The 23,010-nt window shown below is 47.6% G+C and overlaps 1 protein-coding gene across 2 annotated transcripts in view; it reads left to right on the top strand.

Annotated features, from left to right (window-relative positions):
• Positions 1–23,010, top strand: part of LOC139264382 (reticulophagy regulator 1-like) — a 297,655-nt gene that overhangs the window by 177,678 nt on the left and 96,967 nt on the right. The window contains exons 4-5 of one of the 2 annotated variants that reach the window (XM_070880747.1): positions 1,515–1,641; positions 2,866–3,001. In XM_070880747.1, the coding sequence (XP_070736848.1) occupies positions 1,515–1,641; positions 2,866–3,001 (263 nt within the window). The remainder of the gene's footprint in view (positions 1–1,514; positions 1,642–2,865; positions 3,002–23,010) is intronic. The other variant, XM_070880748.1, reaches the window with a different exon arrangement.

Here is a 23,010-nt window from a genome sequence, read left to right as displayed (position 1 = left end):
GATGTGTTTGGTTAATTATGCTGCACAGAAGGTAAACAGTGTCACACAGCAGCAACTGTTTCTGATCATTTCTGTTTACACCTTACTATCTACTTTCAAAAGATCTTCACTTCAACCAGTGTTCCTGGTGTACTGATTTTAGAAATCAGAAGGAATATTTTTATCAAATAGATATTAGGTTACCTTTTTAATGTTAACCACATTTGTTTTTAAAACATACTGATCAGGATGAAATTGCCTGTTGCATCTGTCAAGACTTAATTTTGCTCTGATCCTCAATATGATACAAGAACAGTTGTTAGCTTATAAATATCAATACAGGGACATAAAGGAGGGGGGGGGGGACATCTTGCAGCAGAAAGGGGGCGTCATCCACAATCGGGGTAGAGAGGGGGAACTATTGATGGGCAGAAGGTTCGGCATCATGGATTTGGGGGGTGCAGGGCGGCTGATCCCGGCAGTATAGGCTGCGATCGTCACAAGGTTTGCTTGTGGGGCTTGGGGGGAGCTTTCCTACCCCTCCTGGCTCACAAGTAGTGCTCAACAAAGCACTTACCTGCTGCAGCCTGTAGCTCCCATCTCCATTTAGCTGCTGGGTTTCCTGAGCCACAGTAAATCCGGTCTGCCGCCGTTGAATTTAATTCAGGTTCCCAACTGCACTTTGGAAGACAGATTTAAATATGATGATGATATGTCCCACCTTTCCAAGACAGGACACACGCATGCCACAGAACCCGCCATCATAAAACGGCAGCAGGTGCATGCACAGCGGATTGGGGGAACGTTTTGTGATTTTTTTATTTTTAACCCTCTCTCGTCCATCATAGGAAGGGTTAATATCAACCCCCGTGTATTAAAACAGTGATTTCAGTTTTAACCCAAATCTTTCATTTGCAGTCATTATTTTTTTTACTTAGATCATCATCGTGCACTTACTTAATTCTTTATCTTTGGTGCAATACTGTGCAACAAAATATTAATGCACTTGAGAACTTGATACATTGGGTGCATTTTCCTATTCAGCTTCATCAGCATTTCAATTAGGAGTAATTGTTTATGATTTGTTCACTTGAACTGTGAAATATGCCCAGCAGTACAGTTGTCAGTTTTATCCTTACACGGTTGGGATGATTGTGGAGAGAATATTTTGAACTCTCTCAAGGTACTTATTTATTTAATGCTTCTATAGTTCAGCTGGGTGGGAAAGCAGTATCTGTGCTGTCGCTACCTGTGTTTATATTGCTTAATTCGGCTCTTATTCCAGTAGCAAAGTCATACTGCCACATTATTGTGCATCTATGATTCGCCACTAGGATAAGGATGCCAGATTAAGCATTGCAAACTGTGGGAGCTGGCACAAGGATGTTGTTCCTATGATCCAGACTATGGAAATGTCAAGTACACATTAACATTGATGTACTAGTACACTAAATAAGTCTGGTGCCAAGATGGACTAATATATCTCTGGTTGATTCCACTCTTTTAAAATAACATTTAACTTATCTTTTATTTAGCTGGAAAGTGACTGATACTAAACAGGAGAGCACACCAAGACTCAACCAGTGCATCACAGAGTCATGGATGAGTTGTACTGTGTTTTTTGAGGAGATGTCTCATTTCAAAAAGCAAAACCCTGGGAAGGTAAGAAAATTCTATTTCCCTACAATGTATTGAGTTCACAGTTAAAGTGTAGACTCCCACATTTCCAAAATAAAATTGTAAATACAGAATTCAATAAAGTGATTGAGAAAGGTAGTTCTGATTTGCCAATTGCAAAGTTGGGATGTAGCTAGATAATGAGAATGAGAAAGATTGAAAAATTCAAAATCATTAAATGATCTGATGAAAAATCATAGATCAGATTTCTTCCCTTCGGTAACATTATTTATCATCACCTTTATGGAAATGCAAGGAAGATCAGAGTACAGAAGAAAATTTAACACAAAGTGGAGTTTTTTGTGTTTTAAAAATTGATTAATGCATAAATTTTATCTGAGTTCACTGTTTCTTTGTTTGTGTCACGTCCATAGGAATATGTTTTTTATTAATCAATGCTGCTTTCAGGAAGAAACCTCCCTCCCCCCCCCCCTCCCCCTCTCCAGGAAGTGACATATGGGACCGGGAAGAATTTTAACCAACGCCACACAATGGGATCGAGGCGGCACACAGTTAAGAGGCGTGCAAAGACTTACTGACCCCTTCCTGCTCGATTCTTGCCATTACCATCTTAACTGGGCCTATTTTCTTTCAGGCAGCAGAGGCTCCCCGCTCAACAAAACTGGGCTGGGAAGGAGAGGAGGCGCTGTAAGATAAAGTCAAAAACAGTCCTGAGGGGTTTAGGAGAGCTGAAGTGCTCTTCCAGGCCCCACAAGGAAACTCTCTCTGCTGCCGTGGGCTTCTCCCCTTTTCCACCTGCGAAATGGACTCAATTCCCCCCCCCGACAACTGACCTTGGTGTTGGTGAGCGGTCTCCTGGCCCTTTATTTTGACCTGCCTGGTCAGCTGCTTCTTTATGTTCGATTTGGGTGGGCAGCTGGCTAACGGGATGTAAATGAGGCCCTGCTGTTAAAATAGCACAGGACCTCAAACTGATGGCATCGGCTGGGTTTGGAGCTCTCTCCACTCACTCCCCGAAACCTACTCCCACTTAAAATCCCCATTCTCTTGCTGTACATCTTTATGGTGTTTTACAATGAGATTATCAAATAACTGAATTTTAAAATTATTTTACTCAGTGGACTGCTGTCTACCTGAAAGCTATACTCAAAATTATTCCCATTTTCTTGGTTTGATTCAAATCCAGATGTGAATGGTTAATGCTCCAACAATTGTTCATGGTAATGCAAATGTTTTTTTCTCTTGCAGTTTGTGTCTGATGACCTTTCTTTCCATTTGCCCCCCTCCCTCCACCCCCAGTTTTGCCTTCTTGTTTGTAGTCTCTGTACATTTTGTGCTGTTATTGGACGCTACATTCCTGGGGCTCTGGTGTCATATTTCTTGCGTAAGTACTCCTTCTGCAGCTTAAGACCAATTTTGATAAGTCTAACTGCTTTTGTTATACATTTTGTCACTCGGTTAAATTGCAGACAGCTGCAGCATATCTTGTGGGAGTGCTAATGGTGTTTTTTTTAACAATGGACAGGGATCGATCCCATTTTATCAAGCATCACATTTGTGCTCATTACAGAAATCCATTTCATCTGTGAAATGTTTCTCCTCACTCTTATTTCATTTACTATAAAGTAGATTTCATCAGATTGAGAACAGTGGCTGGAATTTTCTCATGGATGGCCCAGGTTGGGGGCCTCCGAGGCAGGTTTCCCGCAGGCGCTGCCGACTTTCAGGGAGGGCCTGATTTGTATGCAAAGCCTCGGATTCCCACCCGTACCAGCCAGCTTGAGAGGCTGGCTGACTGTGAGTGGGTAGGCCTCAGAAGCGAGGGGACGGTCAAGGGAAGGGACCGTGGGAGGGTGGTTCGGCAATCGAGCGGATATTGGGGAGAGGATCGACGGGGGTGGGAAAGAGGGTCGGGGCTGGCCACCGGAGGATCGTGGCCGGTCTAATCATCATCCTCCTCATTAGGGGGGGGGGGGGCCGGGGTGGCTGATTGGAGGTCGCATGGGGGGTGGAGTCTTCAATCGCGGAGAGTGGGTATGGTCAGGACCCTGGATCCAGGAGGTAGGTAAAATGCCACATACCTCCTGAATGCACCAGTCCCCGCCTCTGTTTAATTGCTGAGTTTCTCGAATTGTGTGAACCCATCCACAGGCAGTTAAACACCAAATGGAGGGGAAAAAAGAGGCTTCCAGCCTCATTACAATATTTAAATATTGCCCGTCCCCTGTCGCGCCACCGGAAAAACCAGAACTGGGCAGGTTGGAGGCGGGATCAGGTCAGGAATCCCATTTTTAACACTTTAACTGCCCTGCCCGTGCTCCAAACCCACCCATCTTTTTTAGGGGAACATTCCAGCTAGTGGTTTCTAATTAATTTAACTATGTAGCAGTTGTTTATAAGAAGCTTCCTTTCAACTTTTTTTTAAAAGTCTTGTCAAAGTGTCAGTACCATGGCCTAAAATATTCACCTCTTGTTTCTCATCAGTGTCAGGTTGAAATATTGTAAAGTCAGGTCAGGAACAGCATAAAGTAGAAGTGTAGTAAAGCTCTGCTGTGTGCAATGTCCTGTCCCATCAGTACAGATTCACACGAGGCATGTAGTGAAGTCAAGGTCACTCTGGACCTGCACCTTTATTTCACAGCTCAGGAATGCCGCACTTGCCTGAGACCTGCCCTTATATACCTGTCTCTTGCAAGTGCACCCCTGGTGGTAAGGTATGCTGGTGGTTACAGGTCATATCTTATTACAGTCATGTATAGCATGTTAGGATACAGTTATATATAATAATGTAAGATACATGACATCACCCTCCCCCAAGGTCTTATTGTCTTTATAGGTTCAGTCTCTCAGGTAGTCTACGCTCTCGCGTGGAGCGTCTGAGTTGTGGTTCAGTTGTTTGCCTTGGTGTCTGTGTTTTTTTTTGGGTGTGGTTGCTGGTATCTCGCCTGGGCTGTCTGTTTCGATTGGTGTGATTGTTGTTGACTCGCCTGGGCTGTCTGTTGGGATTGCCCTTTCCTCAGGTTGTTCCCTCTGTCTGTCCACCAGGTGTGGTGCGAGTTCCACATTGTAGTCTGCCTCTGGTTCCGCAGTGTTGTTGGTAAATCTGCTTTTGACTTGGTCTGCATGCCTCCGGCAGGTTTTGCCATTGTCCATTTGTACTACCAGTAGCCTGTTTCCTTCCTTGCCCGTTACTGTCCCTGCAAGCCATTTGGGACCCCTGCCATAGTTTAATACAAACACTTTGTCCCCTATCTCATTCCATCTCCCCCTCGAATTTCTGTCATGGTACTCAGTCAGCTTACGGCACTTTGCCTCAACGATTTCGTGCATGTCTGGGAGGATTAATGAGAGCCTTGTTTTTAAAGTCCTTTTCATCATCAGTTGCGCGGGGGGGGATCCCAGTCAGTGAGTGCGGACGAGATCTGTATGCCAGCAGCAGTTGCGACAGGCGACCCTGCAGCGTGGGATCTTGGATTTTAAGCATGCCTTGTTGAATGATTTGCACTGCTCTCTCTGCCTGGCCGTTGGAGGCCGGCTTGAACGGTGCCGTCTTGATGTGATTTATGCCGTGGTCAATTATAAAATCTTGGAATTCTGCGCTGGTGAAGCATGGACCATTATCACCGACCAATATGTCAGGGATTCCATGCGTTGCAAACATGGTTGCGAGGCTCTCCACAGTGGTGGAGGTTGTGCTCGAGTTTAAAATGGTGCATTCGATCCACTTCGAAAATGCATCTACAACCACGAGGAACATTTTGCCCATGAATGGGCCTGCATAGTCTAAGTGCACCCGCGACCACGGTTTGGTGGGCCAGGGGCTCAGGGGAGCCTCCCTGGGGGCATTGCTGAATTGGGCACAAATGGTGCACCTTCGGACGCAGAGCTCCAAGTACGCGGCAACACCAGGCCACCAGACGTGGGATCTGGCTATGGCCTTCATGAGAACGATCCCCGGGTGCTCGCGGTGGAGCTCCCGGACAAATGCCTCTCTACCTCGCAGAGGCATGACTACTCGGCTGCCCCACATCAGGCAGTCTGCTTGTGATAGCTCATGCATGCGCCTGTGAAAGGGTTTTAATTCCTCGGGGCAGGCATAGCAAGCCTCTGCCCAGTCACCGGTTAGGACACATCTTTTTACTGAGGATAACGTGGGGTCGCTGGCCGTCCAGGCTCTGATTTGGCGAGCTGTCATGGGCGAACCTGTGGACTCAAAGGCATTGATTGCCATGACTATCTCACAGTCCTATTCGTCAGACCCTTCCGTGGTCGTCGGGGATAGCCTGCTGAGCGCGTCGGCACAGTTGTCTGTGCCTGGTCTGTGCCTTATGGTACAGTCGTAGAACGCCAGCATGAGTGGCCACCGTTGAATTCGCGCCGAGGCGTTGGCATTTATTGCCTTGCTCTCGGATAGGAGGGACGTGAAGAGCTTGTGGTCGGTTTCTAACGCGAACTTGGCCCCGAAAAGGTATTGGTACATCTTTTTCACACCATACACACACGCGAGCGCCTCCTTCTCTACCATTCCGTACCCGCGCTGCACCCGCGAAAGTGACCTGGAGGCACAAGCTATGGGTTGTAATTTGCCCGCACTACTGACATGTTGTAAAACGCACCCGACCCCATACGCTGACGCATCGCATGTGAGAACTAACTTTTTACCTGGGTCAAAGAAAGTCAAAACACTGTTGGAACACAGAAGGTTGCGTGCCTTACTGAAGGCGCGAGCCTGGGTGTCCCCCCAAAACCAATTGCACCCCTTCCTGAGTAGCACGTGGAGAGGCTCCAGCAGCGTGCTTAAGTTCTGCATAAAGTTCCCAAAGTAATTGCGCAGCCCGAGAAAGGCACGCAGTTCTGAGACATTCCGGGGCCTGGGTGCCAGGCGAATTGCTTCTGTTTTGGAGTCTGTTGGGCTGATTCCATCAGCGCCAATCCTTCTGCCCAAAAATTCAACCTCGGGTGCGAGAAACAGGCACTTGGATTTCTTGACTTATTGGCCTACCCGATCCAACCGCTTTAGTACTTCCTCCAAATTGCGGAGATGGGAGTCGGTGTCCCTGCTCGTGATAAGTATGTCGTCTTGAAATACAACTGTCCCCGGGATGGACTTGAGCAGACTCTCCATGTTGCGCTGGAAAATGGCAGCTGTAGACCTGATGCCGAATGGGCATCGATTGTACATGAAAAGGCCTCGATGTGTGTTGATGATGGTGATTAACTTGGATTCCTCGGTCAATTCTGGCGTCATATACGCAGATGTGAGGTCTAATTTTGAGAAAAGTTTACCTCCAACCAATGTGGCAAATAAGTCCTCCGCTCTGGGCAGCAGGTACTGGTCCTGTAGGGAGACTCTGTTTATGGTAGATTTGTAGTCCCCACAGGTTCGTACGTATCCATCAGGCTTCATAACTGGGACGATGGGACTTGCCCAGTCGCTAAATTCCACAGGTGATATAATGCCTTCCCGCAGAAGCCTGTCTAGTTCGTGTTCAATCTTTTCCCTCATCACATAGCGTACAGCTCTGGCCTTGTGATGGACCGGTCTAGCATCCTGTGTGATGTAGATTTTGACTTTGGCCCCTTTGAAAGTGCCCATTCCTGGCTGAAAGAGATGTTCAAATCACTTTATAACTGTTGAGCAGGAGGTCCGTTCCTCTAATGACATGGCATGGACATCATCCCATTTCCAGTTTAGTTTTGCCAGCCAGCTTCTCCCCAGCAGTGCTGGGGGGTCTCCGGAGACAATCCACAGGGGAAGTCGGTTCACTGTCCCTTTTGTGTGTGACAGAGAGCATGGCGCTGCCAAGGACTGGTACGATTTCTTTGGTATAGGTCCTTAGTTTGGTGTCGACCCTTGTGAGTTTTGGTCTGTCTCTTTTATGCGGCCACAGTTGTTCAAATTGTTGAGCGCCCATGAGAGATTGACTCGCTCCCGTATCCAGCTCCATGTTGACAGGTATCCCGTTGAGTAGGACCCTCATCATTATAGGAGGCGTCCTGTTGTAGGAGTAGCGGCCATTGATCGTGTTGACCCGCTGTACATCGGTGTCCCAGGTACTGTCCCCACCATCTTCTAATCCACTTTCCGACCCTTCCGATTCGTATACCAGCCGAGCTGCCGTTTTTTGCACATGCGGGCCAAATGCCCTGTATATTCACAGTTCCTGCAAACAGCCTGCTGAAATCGACATCCCCTTGATGAGTGCCCACCCCCACACCTCCAGCACAGACTGCTTTCATTGTTCCCAAAGAATGAGCTGCGTCTGGCTGATCTCTCTTGAGCTTCTCTCAGTTTGTAGTTGATTGCTCACATTGTGGGTTGATGAGGTGTGAACGGCCGTTCCTGTGGCCCTTGATGGCTTCTGGCGCCACTGCCTGCTGTCGAGAGCCTGTTCTCCCGATTTTGTCTGTGTGTGGGGGTAACAGCTTGTCTAATGTTGTGAACTCCTTGTTCCATTATTTCGTTAGTTGTCGTACCTGCATTTCTTCTTCCCCTACCATGAATGTCTGTGCAACCAGTGCTGCTGCCTCTAAGCTCAGGTTCTTGGTCTCTATGAGCTTTCGGAATATGCCTGCGTGGCCTATTCCTTCAATGAAAAAGTCTCTCAGCATTTCTCTCCTCAGTTTATCGGAGAACTCACACAAACTAGCCAACCTCCGAAGTTCCGCCACGAAGTCGTTGTAGAACCTGTGTCTGGCCATGTGTAGGCTGCTCGCTGGCTTCAGGTGGTCTCTTACCAGTGTGCTCAATTCTTCAAACGACTTGCTTGCTGGTTTCTCGGGTGCCAGCAGATCCTTCATTAAAGCGTATGTTTTTGAGCCACAGCTGGTCAAGAGATGGGCTCTTCTCTTGTCTGCTTTGTCGTCTCCTAACCAGTCTTTGGTTACAAAGCTTTGCTGGAGCCATTCTATAAAGTCCTCCCAATTGTCTCCAGCATTGTACTTTTCATCTGATCCATTGTTCGCCATTCTGTGGATTCTGTAATCCCGTAACTCGTCGCCACTGTAAAGTCCTGTCCCCTCAGTACAGATTCACACGAGGCATGTAATGAAGTCAAGGTCACTCTGGACCTGCACCTTTTTTTCACAGCTCTGGAATGCCGTACTTGCCTGAGACCTGGCCTTATATACCTGTCTCTTGCAAGTGCAACCCTGGTGGTAAGGTATGCTGGTGGTTACAGGTCATATCTTATTACAGTCATGTATAGCATGTTAGGATACAGTTATATATAATAATGTAAGATACATGACACTATGTTGCCCGAACAATGTGCCTTAACTACAATTTCCCACCATGTTGGTGTGATGTATTTTTCCTACACCATTTTAAGCATCCTTATAACTAAACAGTACCAAGTCTGGGCCGTTTTGAGCTTTAACTACTAAAAATCAATTGCCTAAACCTATTTCAATAAGGTTCCTTACAGTTGTCTAATAAAAAAAAAACACCATCTCATCAATCTGTGCAGGACTCAAACCCAAATACTTCATGTTGCGTATCTGTAAAGCATGCACTCCCATGTTCCGCCACCAGGGAGTTCATCCCCTGAAGTCCCAAGGGATCCCAGCATCCCTTGGGAGCACTGTATATAAGCCAGCCCCTAAGGCCTGTTACTCACTCTGGAGTGTCTTAATAAAGACTGAGGTCACTGTTACTTTAACCTCCCTGTGTGCAGTCTCATCTGTGTTAGGAACACAACAACTGGCAACGAGTATACGAATCCAACGCAAAGATGCAGCAAACTGTGTGCATCCTGGAGAAGTTCTCGGAGGGTGAGGACTGGGAAACCTATGTCGAACGGCTAAACCAGTACTTTGTAGCCAACAAGCTGGCCGGAGAAGGAAGCGCTGCAAAAAGGAGAGCGGTCCTCCTCACCGTCTGCGGGGCACCGACCTACAGCCTCATGAAGAATCTTCTGGCTCTGGTGAAATCCACAGATAAGTCGTATGAGGAGCGGTGTACACTGGTTCGGGAGCATCTTAACCCGAGGGTGAGCGTGCTGATGGTGAGGTATCGGTTCTACACGTGCCAGCGATCTGAAGGTCAGGAGGTGGTGAGCTGCATCGCCGAGCTAAGGCGACTTACAGGACAATGTAAGTTTGATGGCTACGTGGAGCAAATGCTCAGAGACTTTTTTGTACTGGGCATTGGCCACGAGACCATCCTACGAAAACCTTTGACTGTAGAGACACCGACCCTCAGTAAGGCCATTGCGATAGCACAGGCGTTTATGTCCACCAGTGATAACACCAAGCAAATCTGTCAGCACACAAGTGCGAGCAATGTTCATAAATTAACTGGAACTGTGTTTGCGAGCAGAAATGTACAGGGCAGAAACCACGAGTCTGCAATTGCCAGTAGGCCTCAGGTGACCCAGATGACTCCCCAGAGTCCGCAACAAAGGATGAATGCAAGGCAATTCACACCTTGTTGGCGTAGTGGAAGCTCCCATTCAGCCTATTCATGCTGCTTCAAAGGGTATGTTTGCAAGAGCTGTGGAACAATGGGCCACCTACAACAAGCTTGCAGATGAGCTGCAAACTCTGCAAAACCTGCTAACCACCACGTGGCAGAGGAAGATCGGTCCATGATGGATCAAAGCAATTTTGAGCCTCAGAGAGAGGAGGCAGATGCTGAAGTACACGGGGTGCACATATTTTCGACGAAATGTCCACCTATAATGCTAAACGTAAAATTGAATGGCTTACCCGTAGCCCATGGAACTGGACACTGGCGCTAGCCAATCATCATGAGTAAAAAGATGTTTGAAAGACTGTGGTGCAACAAGGCACTCAGACCAGCCCTGAGCCCCATCCACACGAAACTGAGAACGTACACCAAAGAACTTATCACTGTCCTGGGTAGCGCCATGGTCAAGGTCACCTACGAGGGCATGGTGCACGAACTGTCATTGTGGATTGTCCCGGGCGATGGCCCCACACTGCTTGGAAGGAGCTGGCTGGGCAAAATCCGCGGGAACTGGGATGACATCCAAGCGCTATCACATGTCAATGAGGCCTCATGTACCCAGGTGCTTAACAAATTTCCTTCCCTTTTTGAGCCAGGCACTGGAAACTTTTCCGAGGTGAAGGTGCGGATCCACTTGGTCCCAGAGGCACGACCCATTCACCACAAGGCTCGAGCGGTATCTCATATGATGAGGGAGAGAGTGGAAATCATGCTGGACAGGCTGCAACGCGAGGGCATCATCTCCCCAGTGGAATTCAGCGAGTGGGCCAGCCCGATTTTTCCAGTACTCAAAAGTGATGGCACGGTCAGGATTTGCAACGATTATAAAGTAACTATTAATCATTTCTTGCTACAGGATCAATACCCGCTACCTAAGGCAGACGACCTATTTGCGATGCTGGCAGGAGGCAAGACGTTCACCAAACTCGACCTGACTTCGGCCTACATGACACAGGAGCTGGAGGAGTCTTCGAAGGGCCTCACCTGCATCAACACGCATAAGGGACTGTTCATCTACAACAGATGCCCGTTTGGAATTTGGTCGGCTGCAGCGATCTTCCAGAGAAACATGGAGAGCCTACTCAAGTCGGTACCACGCACGGTCGTTTTTCAGGACGACATATTGGTCACGGGTCGGGACATCGTCGAGCGCCTACAAAACCTGGAGGAGGTCCTCCAGTGACTGGATCGCGTAGGGCTGCGGCTGAAGAGGTCGAAATGCGTCTTCATGGCAACAGAAGTGGAGTTTTTGGGGAGAAAGATCGCGGCGGACGGCATTCGGCCCACAGACGCCAAGACAGGGGCTATCATGAAAGCGCCCAGGCCACAGAACGTCATGGAGCTGCGATCGTTCCTGGGACTCCTCAACTATTTTGGTAACTTCCTGCCGGGGTTGTGCACCCTCTTAGAGCCCCTACACGTGTTATTGCGTAAAGGTGAGAACTGGATATGGGAAAAAAAAACAAGTAATTGCTTTTGAGAAAGCCAGAAACATTTTATTCTCCAACAAGCTGTTTGTATTGTATAACCCGTGTGGAAGACTCGTGCTAGCATGTAATGCATCGTCGTACGGAGTCGGGTGTGTATTACAACAAGCTAACGTTGCGGGGAAGTTGAAACTGTCGCCTATGCTTCCAGGAGCTTGTCTAAGGTGAGTGAGCCTACAGCATGATTGAGAAAGAGGCATTAGCGTGTGTGTTCGGGGTAAAGAAAATGCATCAGTACCTGTTTGGCCTCAAATTTGAGCGGGAAATAGATCACAAGCCCCTCATATCCCTGTTCGCTGAAAATGAGGGGATAAATACTAATGTCTCAGCCCGCATACAAAGCTGGGCACTCGCGCTATCAGCATATAACTGCACTGGCCAGACACCGAGAACTGTGCGGATGCTCTCAGTCGGCTACCATTGCCCACCACGGGGGTGGAAATGGCACAGCCTGCAAACTTGTTGATGGTGGCGCAGCCTGCAAACTTGTTGATGGTGGTGCAGTCCGCAGAATTGTTGAAGGTCATGGAAGTGTTTGAAAATGATAAATCACCTGTCACGGCCCGCCAGATTAGGACTTGGACCAGCCAAGATTCTCTGCTGTCCCTAGTAAAAAAACTGTGTACTGCATGGGAGCTGGGCCAGCATCCCCGTTGAAATGCAAGAGCTAATCAAGCCGTTCCAGTGGCGAAAGGACGAGCTGTCCATTCAGGCAGACTGCCTGTTGTGGGGTAACCGTGTAATGCTACCCAAAAAGGGCAGGGAGATGTTCATCTCGGATTTCCACAGCACACACCCTGGTATAGTAATGATGAAAGCGATAGCCAGATCCCATGTGTGGTGGCCCGGTATCGACTCTGAATTAGAGTCCTGTGTACGGCAATGCAGCGTATGTGCTCAGTTGAGTAACGCGCCCAGAGAGGCACCACTAAGTTTATGGTCCTGGCCCTCCAGACCATGGTCGCGGATCCATGTCGACTATGCGGGCCTGTTTCTCGGTAAAATGTTCCTGCTGGTGGTGGTGGATGCTTTTTCAAACTGGATTGAATGTGAAATAATGTCGGGAAGCACCGCCACCATTGAAAGCCTGAGGGCCATATTTGCCACCCACAGCCTGCCTGACATACTGGTCAGTGACAACGGGCCATGTTTCACCAGTGCCGAATTTATAGAATTCATGACCCGAAATGGGATCAAACATGTCACCTCGGTCCCATTTAAACCAGCCTCCAATGGGCAGGCAGAGCGGGCAGTACAAACCATCAAACAGAGCCTTAAACGAGTCACAGAAGGCTCACTCCAAAACCGCCTGTCCTGAGTACTGCTCAGCTACCGCGCGAGACCCCACTTGCTCACAGGGGTGCCCCCGGCTGGGCTACTCATGAAAAGGACACTTAAAACCAGACTCTCGCTGGTTTACCCCAACCTGTGTGATCAGATAGAGAGCAGGCGGCAGCAATAAAATGTAAACGATGGTCGCGCCACTGTGTCACGGGAAATTGATCTGAATGACCCTGTGTATGTGCTAAACTATGTACATGGTCCCAAGTGGATCGCAGGCACGGTGATAGCTAAAGAAGGGAGTAGGGTGTTTGTAGTCAAACTAGACAATGGACAAATTTGCAGAAAGCACCTGGACCAAACAAGGCTGCGGTTCACAGACTGCCCTGAACAACCCACAGCAGACACCACCTTTTTCGAGCCTACTACACACCCAAAGGATCAACGACACCACGCTGGACCAGGAAATCAAACCCATCATGCCCAACAGCCCAGCAAGGCCAGGCTCACCCAGCAGCCCAGCAGAGCCAACAACACGCCAGTCCAGCGAGGGCACAGCCAACACACCAGAACAGACATTTGTACCGAGGTGGTCCACTAGGGAAAGAAAGGCTCCCGACCGCCTCACCTTGTAAATAGTTTTCACTTTGACTTTGGGGGGGGGAGTGATGTTGTGTATCTGTAAAGCATGCACTCCCATGTTCCGCCACCAGGGACCGCATCCCCTGAAGTCCCAAGGGATCCCAGCATCTCTTGGGAACACTGTGTATAAGCCGGCCCCTGGGGCCTGTTCCTGACTCTGGAGTGTCTTAATAAAGACTGAGGTCACTGTTACTTTAACCTCCCTGTGTGCAGTCTCATCTGTATTAGGAACACAACAGTTCAGGTAAATGGAAAATGTTCTGACCTTTTATATCACTTCATTTCTATTTGTACAACAGCACAAATATATCAGAAATGCTATCAAAGCTATGTTAACAACAGCAACAACTTGTATTTATATAGCACCTTTAATGTAATAAGGCACTTCAAGGGAGTGATATAAAACAAAATTTGGCACCATACCAAATAAGGAGATATTGGAGCAGAAGGCATAGGTTTGAAGAAGAGTCTTAAAGGAGGAAAGAGAGGTGGAGAGATGTGGAGAGGGAATTCGAGAGCTTAGGGCCTGGGCTGCTGGCGGCATGGCCACAAATGGTGGAGCGATTAAAATTGGAATGATCAAGAGGCCAGAATTAGAGGAACGCAAATATCTCGGAGGGTTGTGGGGCTGGAGTTTATTACAGAGATGGGCAGGAGCGAGGCCATGGAGTGCTTTAAAAACAAGAATGATAATTTTAAAATCGAGGCGTTGTTTAACCTGAAGCCAATGTTGATCAGCAAGCACAGGGGTGGAAGGGACTTTGTGTGAGTTAGGTCACAGGAAGCAGAGTTTTGGATAACCTCAAGTTTACAAAGGGTAGAAAGTGGGAGGCCGGTCAGAAGTGTGTAGGATTAGTCAAGTCTAGAGGTAACAAAGGCATGCATGAGCATTTCAACAGCTGATGAGCTCAGGTGGGGGCGAAGTTGGGCGATGTTCCAAAGTGGAATTAAGCGGTCTTAGTGATGTGGTCGGAAGCTCATCTTATGGTCTAATATGACACCAAATCTGGTTCAACCTCTGACTGTTGCCAGGGTGAGGGATGGGGTTGGTGGCTAGGGGGCAGAGTTTGATCCATAAAATCTTTGCTGCTATATGAGCCTTCAGGTTGATTTTTGACGCCATCTCCCCTGACATAAATGGAGGGCAGTGTTCTGAAAATCACTGGGAACAGAGTTTGATAATGTTAACAGAAAGATATCAGTAATGCTGCTTATCTTTTTTGACACAGCAGTTTTATCTAATGTTCATCCAAATAAAGAGCTGGGTTTTCCTCTTTGCTGTAATGACAACAAATCACCCCATGAAGCACCCCTGACCCAAGCTGATTTCCATGGGGTTAGATATCTGGTCACACCATGGCGGCTCACCTACCTTGGGGGGAGGGGGGGTGGGGTAGTATCACCAAATTCATTATTTTTAAAAGTAATTTAAAAAAAAGTTCCTATTGACAGCAGAAATTCAGCAAGGCTCAACATCAGGCAGGTTTTGAACCATATCGCAGTCTGTCTCATGTCACTGGCACTAGTTAGTAGTTACTGCTAATTTTGCACAAAGAAAAATGTAATCATTTAGTCTGTTTAATCAGTGCATTTACATATTAATTTTTTTGCATAAATCTTTGCTGCCCAATTCAGCACAGTGCTGGAGAATGGAATTCTTCCCACTTCAGGCTCCTCATGTTAGCATAAAGCTTCTATTACCAACACATGCCTCAGCCCCAATCAGCAAAAAACACTCCCCTACTTTACTACTGTGTAATGTTTTCCATTTCACACAGCAGCAATGAACAACAACTTGCGTTTATATAGCATTTTTAATGTAGTAAGACATCCAAAGGCACTTTGCACAGAGTGATAATAAACAGAGTACATCATAAACAGAATGTAAAAGTTGGGAATTTGGTGAGAGTGGAACTCTGGTAAGTAGTGGGTGAGTGGAACTCAACTGAAATTTAGTTTAAATTTTGCATTTGACTTAAAACTTTAAAAACTGTAAAAGAAACTGCAAGTTAGTCAACAGTTAACAGAAACTGTCAGTGGAAGTTATCAGTTAATCAGCTGTAAGTGATTGCCTGAATAGGTGCTAATTACTGTGAGTAGAAAGCTGAATGAGCATTTGGAACTTGGATGTGGCTCGAAAAGGTCGACTGGTCGCACAAAGTGGCCATAAACAAAGTGCATCATAAACAGAGTGTAAAAGTTGGGAATTTGGTGAGAGTAGGAATTTGGTGAGAGGGGGAGGGAGATGCTGCGTTTTGCCTCCAATGAACCTGTAGTGGTTCACATTACAGATAAATAGTTAATTTAATCTACCTATAACTTAAACAAAATGAAATAATTAGTTAAAAAAACAAAATCTATAAATTAAGTTAATTTTATATATAACTTTAATTAATTGAATAGATAAAACAAGTTTAATAAAGGAATAGCAGTGCAGGAGGTGTTCCACAATGGCAGCATGTGGGAGTTTGTGGAGAGCATCATCCTGGACAACCACATCTGCAATAAGTGTCTGCATCTCGAGGAACTTCAGCTCAGAATTGTTGAGCTGGAGTATTGAGGTGCAGGGCATCAGGCAGGGGGAGAGTGATTTGGACATTTTGATCCAGGAGGCAATCACACCCCTTGGATTTGATAGTGGTACAGGTCTGATTGGTGGACTTGGACAGAAGGGTGAGAGTGTGAACCAGGCAGATAAGGGAACCCCAGGTGCAGTCCTGAAGGAGCCTTAACCTTTTCCCTTATCCAACTGCTCTGAGGTTCTTGTGGCCTGTGTGAATGAGGGAAAATCCTGCAGGGTGGATGAGCAAACTGACCACAGCACTGTGGTAAAGGAGGCCATTCAAGATGGGGGAGGGCAAGTGAAATGGTATGTGGTAGTGGCAGAGCACAGTATAGTCACGTGGATACATACTTTTCTCTGCTGCCCAACCTGGAGTGCTGAAAGGTCTTGCCTGCCTGGTGCCAGGATTAAGGAAATCTTCTTGCAGCTGGAGAAGAACTTGAAGTGGGAAGGGGAAGATACAGTTGTTGTGGTCCAGGTATGAATCAACAGCATAGTTGGAACTAAGAATGAGGTTCTGCTGAGGGCTTTTGAGGAGCTCGGGTCTGAATTAATAAGCAGAACCTCAAAGTTAATAATCTCTCAATTACCACCTGAGACACATGCAAATTGGCATAGGATCAAACCGATCAGAGAGTTGAAGGCGTGGCTAAAAGACTGGTGTGGGAGACAGGGGTTTTGATTCATGGGACACTGGCACCATTACTGGGGAAAGAGGGTTGTGTTCCGTTGGGATGGACATCACTTAAACCAGCTGGGGCCTGTGTCTTCGCGAATCGAATAACAAGGGCTATAGATGGGGTTTTAAACTAAAAAGGGGGTGAGGGAGGGTTCAGATGAGGGGAAATTTATAAATCTAAAGAGAAAAGTCAAGGCCATAGAACAGTGCAGCGATTGAGTAAAGATAAGCAGAGTGTGACAGGAAGGGGCAGAGAGTTTGGGCTCAATTTTCCCCGATCATTTGTGGCGTTTCTTTGGCGTGCGCCATTTTTTTGGTGTATTTCATTTTTTCCCCCAAGTTTCCCCCTGCGATCTGCGTCGGCGTAACTGACTTAGTTGCAATTTTTCTAGGCCATTTTTTTTAATGTCATGTCTACGCCGGTTTTTTCAATTGTTCGCAGCTTGGCCAACATTTTCTCCTCCTAGGTCGGCTTATCTGGCCACTCCCGACAAACCTTCTGGGCACTTAAGAAAACTAGCGCACATTCACAAATCGGTGCTGAAAGAAGCCATTGTTTATAAATCGAAGATTTTGGAGGGAGTCAAGAACACTGTCAAAATCAACTTTTTTTTAACCTGTGAATGTAAGTGTAAATTTGTTGGATTTCAGAAGTTTTCTCCTTTTTTTACTCACTTGCACACCACCACCGAACGTCTTGAAGCACAGCTGGAGGGTCGTAGGTTTGGCCGGCAGAATCAGCCCCGCGCCCGGACCTCGGGGCTCGGCTACAAAACAAGCCATGGAGGAGGGGTGGGGGGGGGAAGAGTGGGTGAGCGGAGAGAGAGCGAGGCCTTCTGCACTAAAGACTGCAATGAGTGGGGGTTGGGGGGGTGCGGCGGAGGGGAGGGAGTGAGAGAGAGAGAGAGAAGGGGAGAAGTCACAAGATTTCAATTAGTTAAAGGGGGGGGGGAAGAGAGGAGAAGTCACAAGACCTTTGGGTGTGGTCCATCCATACAGACCTTGGGGAGAAAAAGAACTGCAAACCTGTGCTGCCTGCTTTCCTGTCGTTTTGAGCTTCTTTCAAATGTTAAATTTAAGTATGAGGGCAATACTGACAATGCCATACCTTGTGCGAGCCTTCTGCATTATGGTGCTATGTAACAGACAATTGATTCAACTCTATCGCATCAGGAACATCAGAGCCCATAGGGTGCTGGGCAGGAGGCCTTACCCACCTCGGGTATATCGAGGCAGGCGTTCGTACCTCCACCTGTGATGCAGACTGTGTGCAGACTGATGCAGCAGGTTTTACATGTACCTCACCGACCTGGACCAGGCATGGCAAGGTCCAGGTCAGTGATTGGAGCGTGGGCAGATATAGCAGGAGCGGCGAGATCGGGGCGAAGGAGCGGCGAGAGACTGTGGAGGGATGTGATCCGGGCCCAGGGGAGACGTGAGTTCGGGCCAGGGGCCCAGGGGCAGCACGGGCCAGCCCACACTGCGATATGTGTGCGCACTAGGTCCGTGCAGCAGAGCTGGTCTCCAGTTGTCTTGGGTAATCCTTGTCACTGGACCAAGACCTAGCTCTGTCAAGCCCATTGGTGGCTGGTGTGCAACGGCCACCGCACGTTTAAAAAATCCACGCACAGGCACCTTCCACCCTTGAGGATGTAGTTCGGGTTCTTCATTCGAAACACCTGTGAACTCATCCTTTTTTTTGGTGTGAAAGCAAGTCATCCTCATTTCGAGGGACTGCCTATGATGATGATGCAGACTGTGTCAGAAGGCTGTGTTTCTGCAAAGAAGTTGTAACTGAGATCTGTGAGTTGGTCAAAGCAGACCTGCAACCTACAAGCATCAGGAGGACTGCATTGTTTGTTGAAGTGAAGGTTACAGCTGCACTTTCATTCTATGTCTCTGCATAGTTTCAAGCTACAACTGGGGATGTGTGCACCATCTCTCAACATGCAACACATGTCTGCATTCGCCAGATGACGGCTGCACTGTATGCGCGGAGGAATGACTTCATAAAGTTCTCCATGACCGCCCAAGCAATCCATGATGGGGCCGTGGGCTTCTCCAGGATTTCTGGCTGCCTAAAGGTACAGGGTTGCATTGATTGTACCCACATCGCCTTGCGAGCACCTTTTGAAGGATTCCGAGATGTACAGGAACAGCAAAGGCTTCCACTCCATTAATGTGCAGCTTGTGTGTGATGACATGCATCATATCATGTCAGTCAATGCAAGATACTCTGGCAGCACCCATGATGCGTTCATCCCATGCGACAGTGTTATATCTGCCATGTTTTAGCAGCAGCCAGAAGGGCAGAGCTGGCTACTGGGAGACAAAGGGTACGGCCTCGCCCCCTGGCTCATGATGCCGCTACGCGTAACCCGGACGGAAGCTGACTGCCAATACAACATGTCGCATTTATTGCGACGTGCAGCATCATAGAGAGGACCATTGGTATGTTGAAACAGCGTTTACGATGCCTGCACCTTTCCGGAGGCTACTTGCTGTACACCCCTGAGAGTGTCGGTCAGTTCACTGTTGTGTGCTGCATGCTGCATAACTTAGCCATCATGAGGCAGCAGCACCTGGTAGTTGAAGACGGACCTGCGGTGAGAGTGGCTGATGATAATGATGTGGAAGATGCAGGTGACGAGCAGGAGGAGGAGGAGGAGGATGACGAGGATGAGGAAGCCATGCAAGTGCCTGAGTCCAGAGCACGACTGCGGAGGAGGGCGGGCCATCGTGCTCCTTTAACGATTGCTCAAGCATTGCGCTAGCAGTTCATCTGTGAACGCTTCACTGATGCCCGAGGGCTCAGCGACATCTATTCCACATGGACATGTTTATTGTTTGGAGCTGTTCTGTAAAAAATCTGCAAAAGGACATAGACAGGCTAAGTGAGTGGGCAAAAACTTGACAGATGGAGTATAATGTTGGAAAGTGCAAGGTCATGCACTTTGACAGAAAAAAAATCAAAGAGCAAGTTATTATTTAAATTGAGAAAGATTGCAAAGTGCTGCAGTACAGCGCGACCTGGGGGTACTTGTGCAATAAACACAAAAGGATAGTATGCAGGTACAGCAAGTGATCAGGAAGGCCAATGGAATCTTGGCCTTTATTGCAAAAGGGATGGAGTATAAAATCAGGGAAGTCTTGCGACAGCTATACAGGGTATTGGTGAGGCCACACCTGGAATACTGCGTGCAGTTTTAGTTTCCATGTTTACGAAAGTATATACTTGCTTTAGAAGCAGTTCAGAGAAGGTTCACTCGGTTGATTCCGGAGATGAGTGGGTTTACTTATGAGGAAAGGTTGAGTATGTTGGGCCTCTGCTCAGTGGCATTCAGAAGAATGAGAGGTGATCTTATCGAAACGTATAAGATTATAAGGGGGCTTGACAAGGTGGATGCAGAGAGGATGTTTCCACTGATGGGGGAGACTAGAACTAGAGGGCATGATCTTACAATAAAGGGCCACCCATTTAAAACAGAGATGAGGAGAAATTTCTTCTCTCAGAGGTTGTAAATCTGTGGAATTCGCTGCCTCAGAGAGCTGTGGAAGCTGGGAAATTGAATAAATTTAAGACAGAAATAGACAGTTTCTTAAATGATAAGGGAATAAGGGGTTATTGGGAGTGGGCAGGGAGGTGGACCTGAGTCCATAATCAGATCAGCCATGATATTGAATGGCGGAGCAGGCTCGAGGGGCCATATGGCCTACTCCTGCTCCTATTTCTTATGTTCATATGTTGTGTTAATGGAACGTGATTCAGTTTTAATGCAAAATATATTTTATTCAAAAGTTTACAATGTACTTAACTTGAATAAAATTATTCTTGTATCAAACTTTACTTTAAAATCACTCTTTAAGATTACTTATAAACTTGTAAATTTACATAACTTACAAAAAACTTTTAATTTGAGAACAGTAACAACAACAGCAGCAGCAAAGAAAGGCTGCACCCATCTCTCATCCCCCTTATTCTAAGACCGCCTGCTGCGTTTGGTCTTGCACACTCCACTCCCCAACCCCACCCCCACCGCCCCCCCGACCTTCAGGCGGTGGCGCAATGTTTCTGGGCTTGATACCAAGCTTATTCTTTCTAACATCTCGGGTACTGGGGGTGGGGGGGTGGCATCAGGCAGCAAGTTGGAGGGCCTGGCTTTGGGCTCTTCAGAGGCTGGTGTGGGGATTAGAGTGGGAGTGACAGTTGATTCTGTCAATGGGTGCGGGGTCGGACTTGTTCCCTTATTGCAGCAACTAATTCCAGCATGTCATCCCTCATGCGCCCTGACAGTGTCTCAACGACCTGCAACATTCCCTTCCTGACATTGAGCAAAACTGTCTGAACTACCTGCAACATTCCCTCCCTCATGGTCAATGACATGGTTTGCACTACCTCTAACATTCCCTGGCTCGTGGCCACTATTCCCTCACTGATGGTCCCAGATATCGTTCCCATTTCTTGTGTCATTGCTGTTACTTTTCCCGACAGTCCCGCTACCCTACTGATGGCGTCCAGGAGTGATCGGGTAAGGTCAATGCTTTCCGCATTCAATGACATCATCTGAACCATATCTGTTAGATCCTGCATTTCAGGAGAGCGTGGTCAAGCTCTCCTTCCCCTCCTCCCCAAGGTTGTGCCTTGCTGCACTCCACCACTGGGACCCACAGCCTGGGAAGGTGGGGTCCTGGGTGTGCCTCACTGCACCACACCATTGGGACCCGCAACCTAAGAAGGTGTGAAACCATGGAATGTCCCACCAACACTCAAACTACTAGTGACGGAAGGGGCTGTCACCTCCATGAGCGGCACCTCCTCCAAAGTCAGTACAATAGAGGGAGCTTCATCCAGCTCCATCCCCTCCCCCTCACCCCCATGTTGGTCTGGAGGATTGAATTGGAAGATGTTCTCCTCTTCAGGCTCGTGCATGTCTGAATCTTAGAAACATAGAAAATAGGTGCAGGAGTAGGCCATCCGGCCCTTCGAGCCTGCACCACCATTCAATAAGATCATGGCTGATCATTCACCTCAGTAACCCGTTTCTGCTTTCTCTCCATACCCCTTGATCCCTTCAGCCACAAGGACCATATCTCACTCCCTGTTGAATATATCCAATGAACTGGCATCAACAACTCTCTGCGGTAGGGAATTCCATAGGTTAACAACTCTTGAGTGAAGAAGTTCCTCCTCATCTCAGTCCTAAATGGCTTACCCCTTATCCTGCGACTATGTCCCCTGGTTCTGGACTTCCCCAACATCGGGAACATTCTTCCTGCATCTAACCTGTCCAGTCCCGTCAGAATTTTTATATATTTCTATGAGATCCCCTCTCATCCTTCTAAACTCCAGTGAATACAGGCCCAGTCGATCCAGTCTCTCCTCATATGTCAGTCCTGCCATCCCAGGAATCAGTCTGGTGAACCTCTGCTGCACTCCCTCAATAGCAAGAATGTCCTTCCTCAGATTCGGGGATCAAAACTGAACACAATATTCCAGGTGGGGCCTCACCAAGGCCCTGTACAACTGCAGTAAGACTTCCCTGCTCCTATACTCAAATCCCCTTGCTATGAAGGCCAACATACCATTTGCCTTCTTCACCATCTGCTGTACCTGCATGCCAACCTTCAGTGACTGATGAATCATGATTCCCAGGTCTCGCTGCACCTCCCCTTTTCCTAATCTGCCGCCATTCAGATAATCTGCCTTTGTGTTTTTGCCCCCAAAGTGGATAACCTCACATTTATCCACATTATACTGCATCTGCCATGTATTTGCCCACTCGCCTAACCTCTCCAAAGCACCCTGCAGCCTCTTAGCGTCCTCCTCCACACAGTTTAGTGTCATCTGCAAACTTGGAGATATTACACTCAATTCCATCATCCAGATCATTAATATATATTGTAAAGAGCTGGGGTCCCATCACTGAGCCCTGCGGCACTCCACTAGTCACTGCCTGCCATTCTGAAAAGGACCCGTTAATCCCAACTCTCTGCTTCCTGTCTGCCAACTAGTTCTCTATCCACATCAGTACATTACCCCAAAACCATGTGCTTTGATTTTGCACACCAATCTCTTGTGTGGGACCTTGTCAAAAGCCTTTTGAAAGTCCAAATACACCACATCCACTGGTTTTCCCTTGTCCACTCTACTGGTTACATCCTCAAAAAATTCCAGAAGATTTGTCAAGCAGGATTTACCCTTCATAAATCCATGCTGACTTGGACCAATTCTATCACTGCTTTCCAAATGTGCTGCTATTTCATCCTTACT

This window comes from Pristiophorus japonicus, chromosome 5 (genome assembly GCF_044704955.1).
Source record: "Pristiophorus japonicus isolate sPriJap1 chromosome 5, sPriJap1.hap1, whole genome shotgun sequence".
Taxonomy (NCBI): Eukaryota; Metazoa; Chordata; class Chondrichthyes; family Pristiophoridae; genus Pristiophorus; species Pristiophorus japonicus.
The sequence above is the reverse complement of the archived record's forward strand: the minus strand, read 5'-3'. Positions and strand labels throughout refer to the sequence as shown.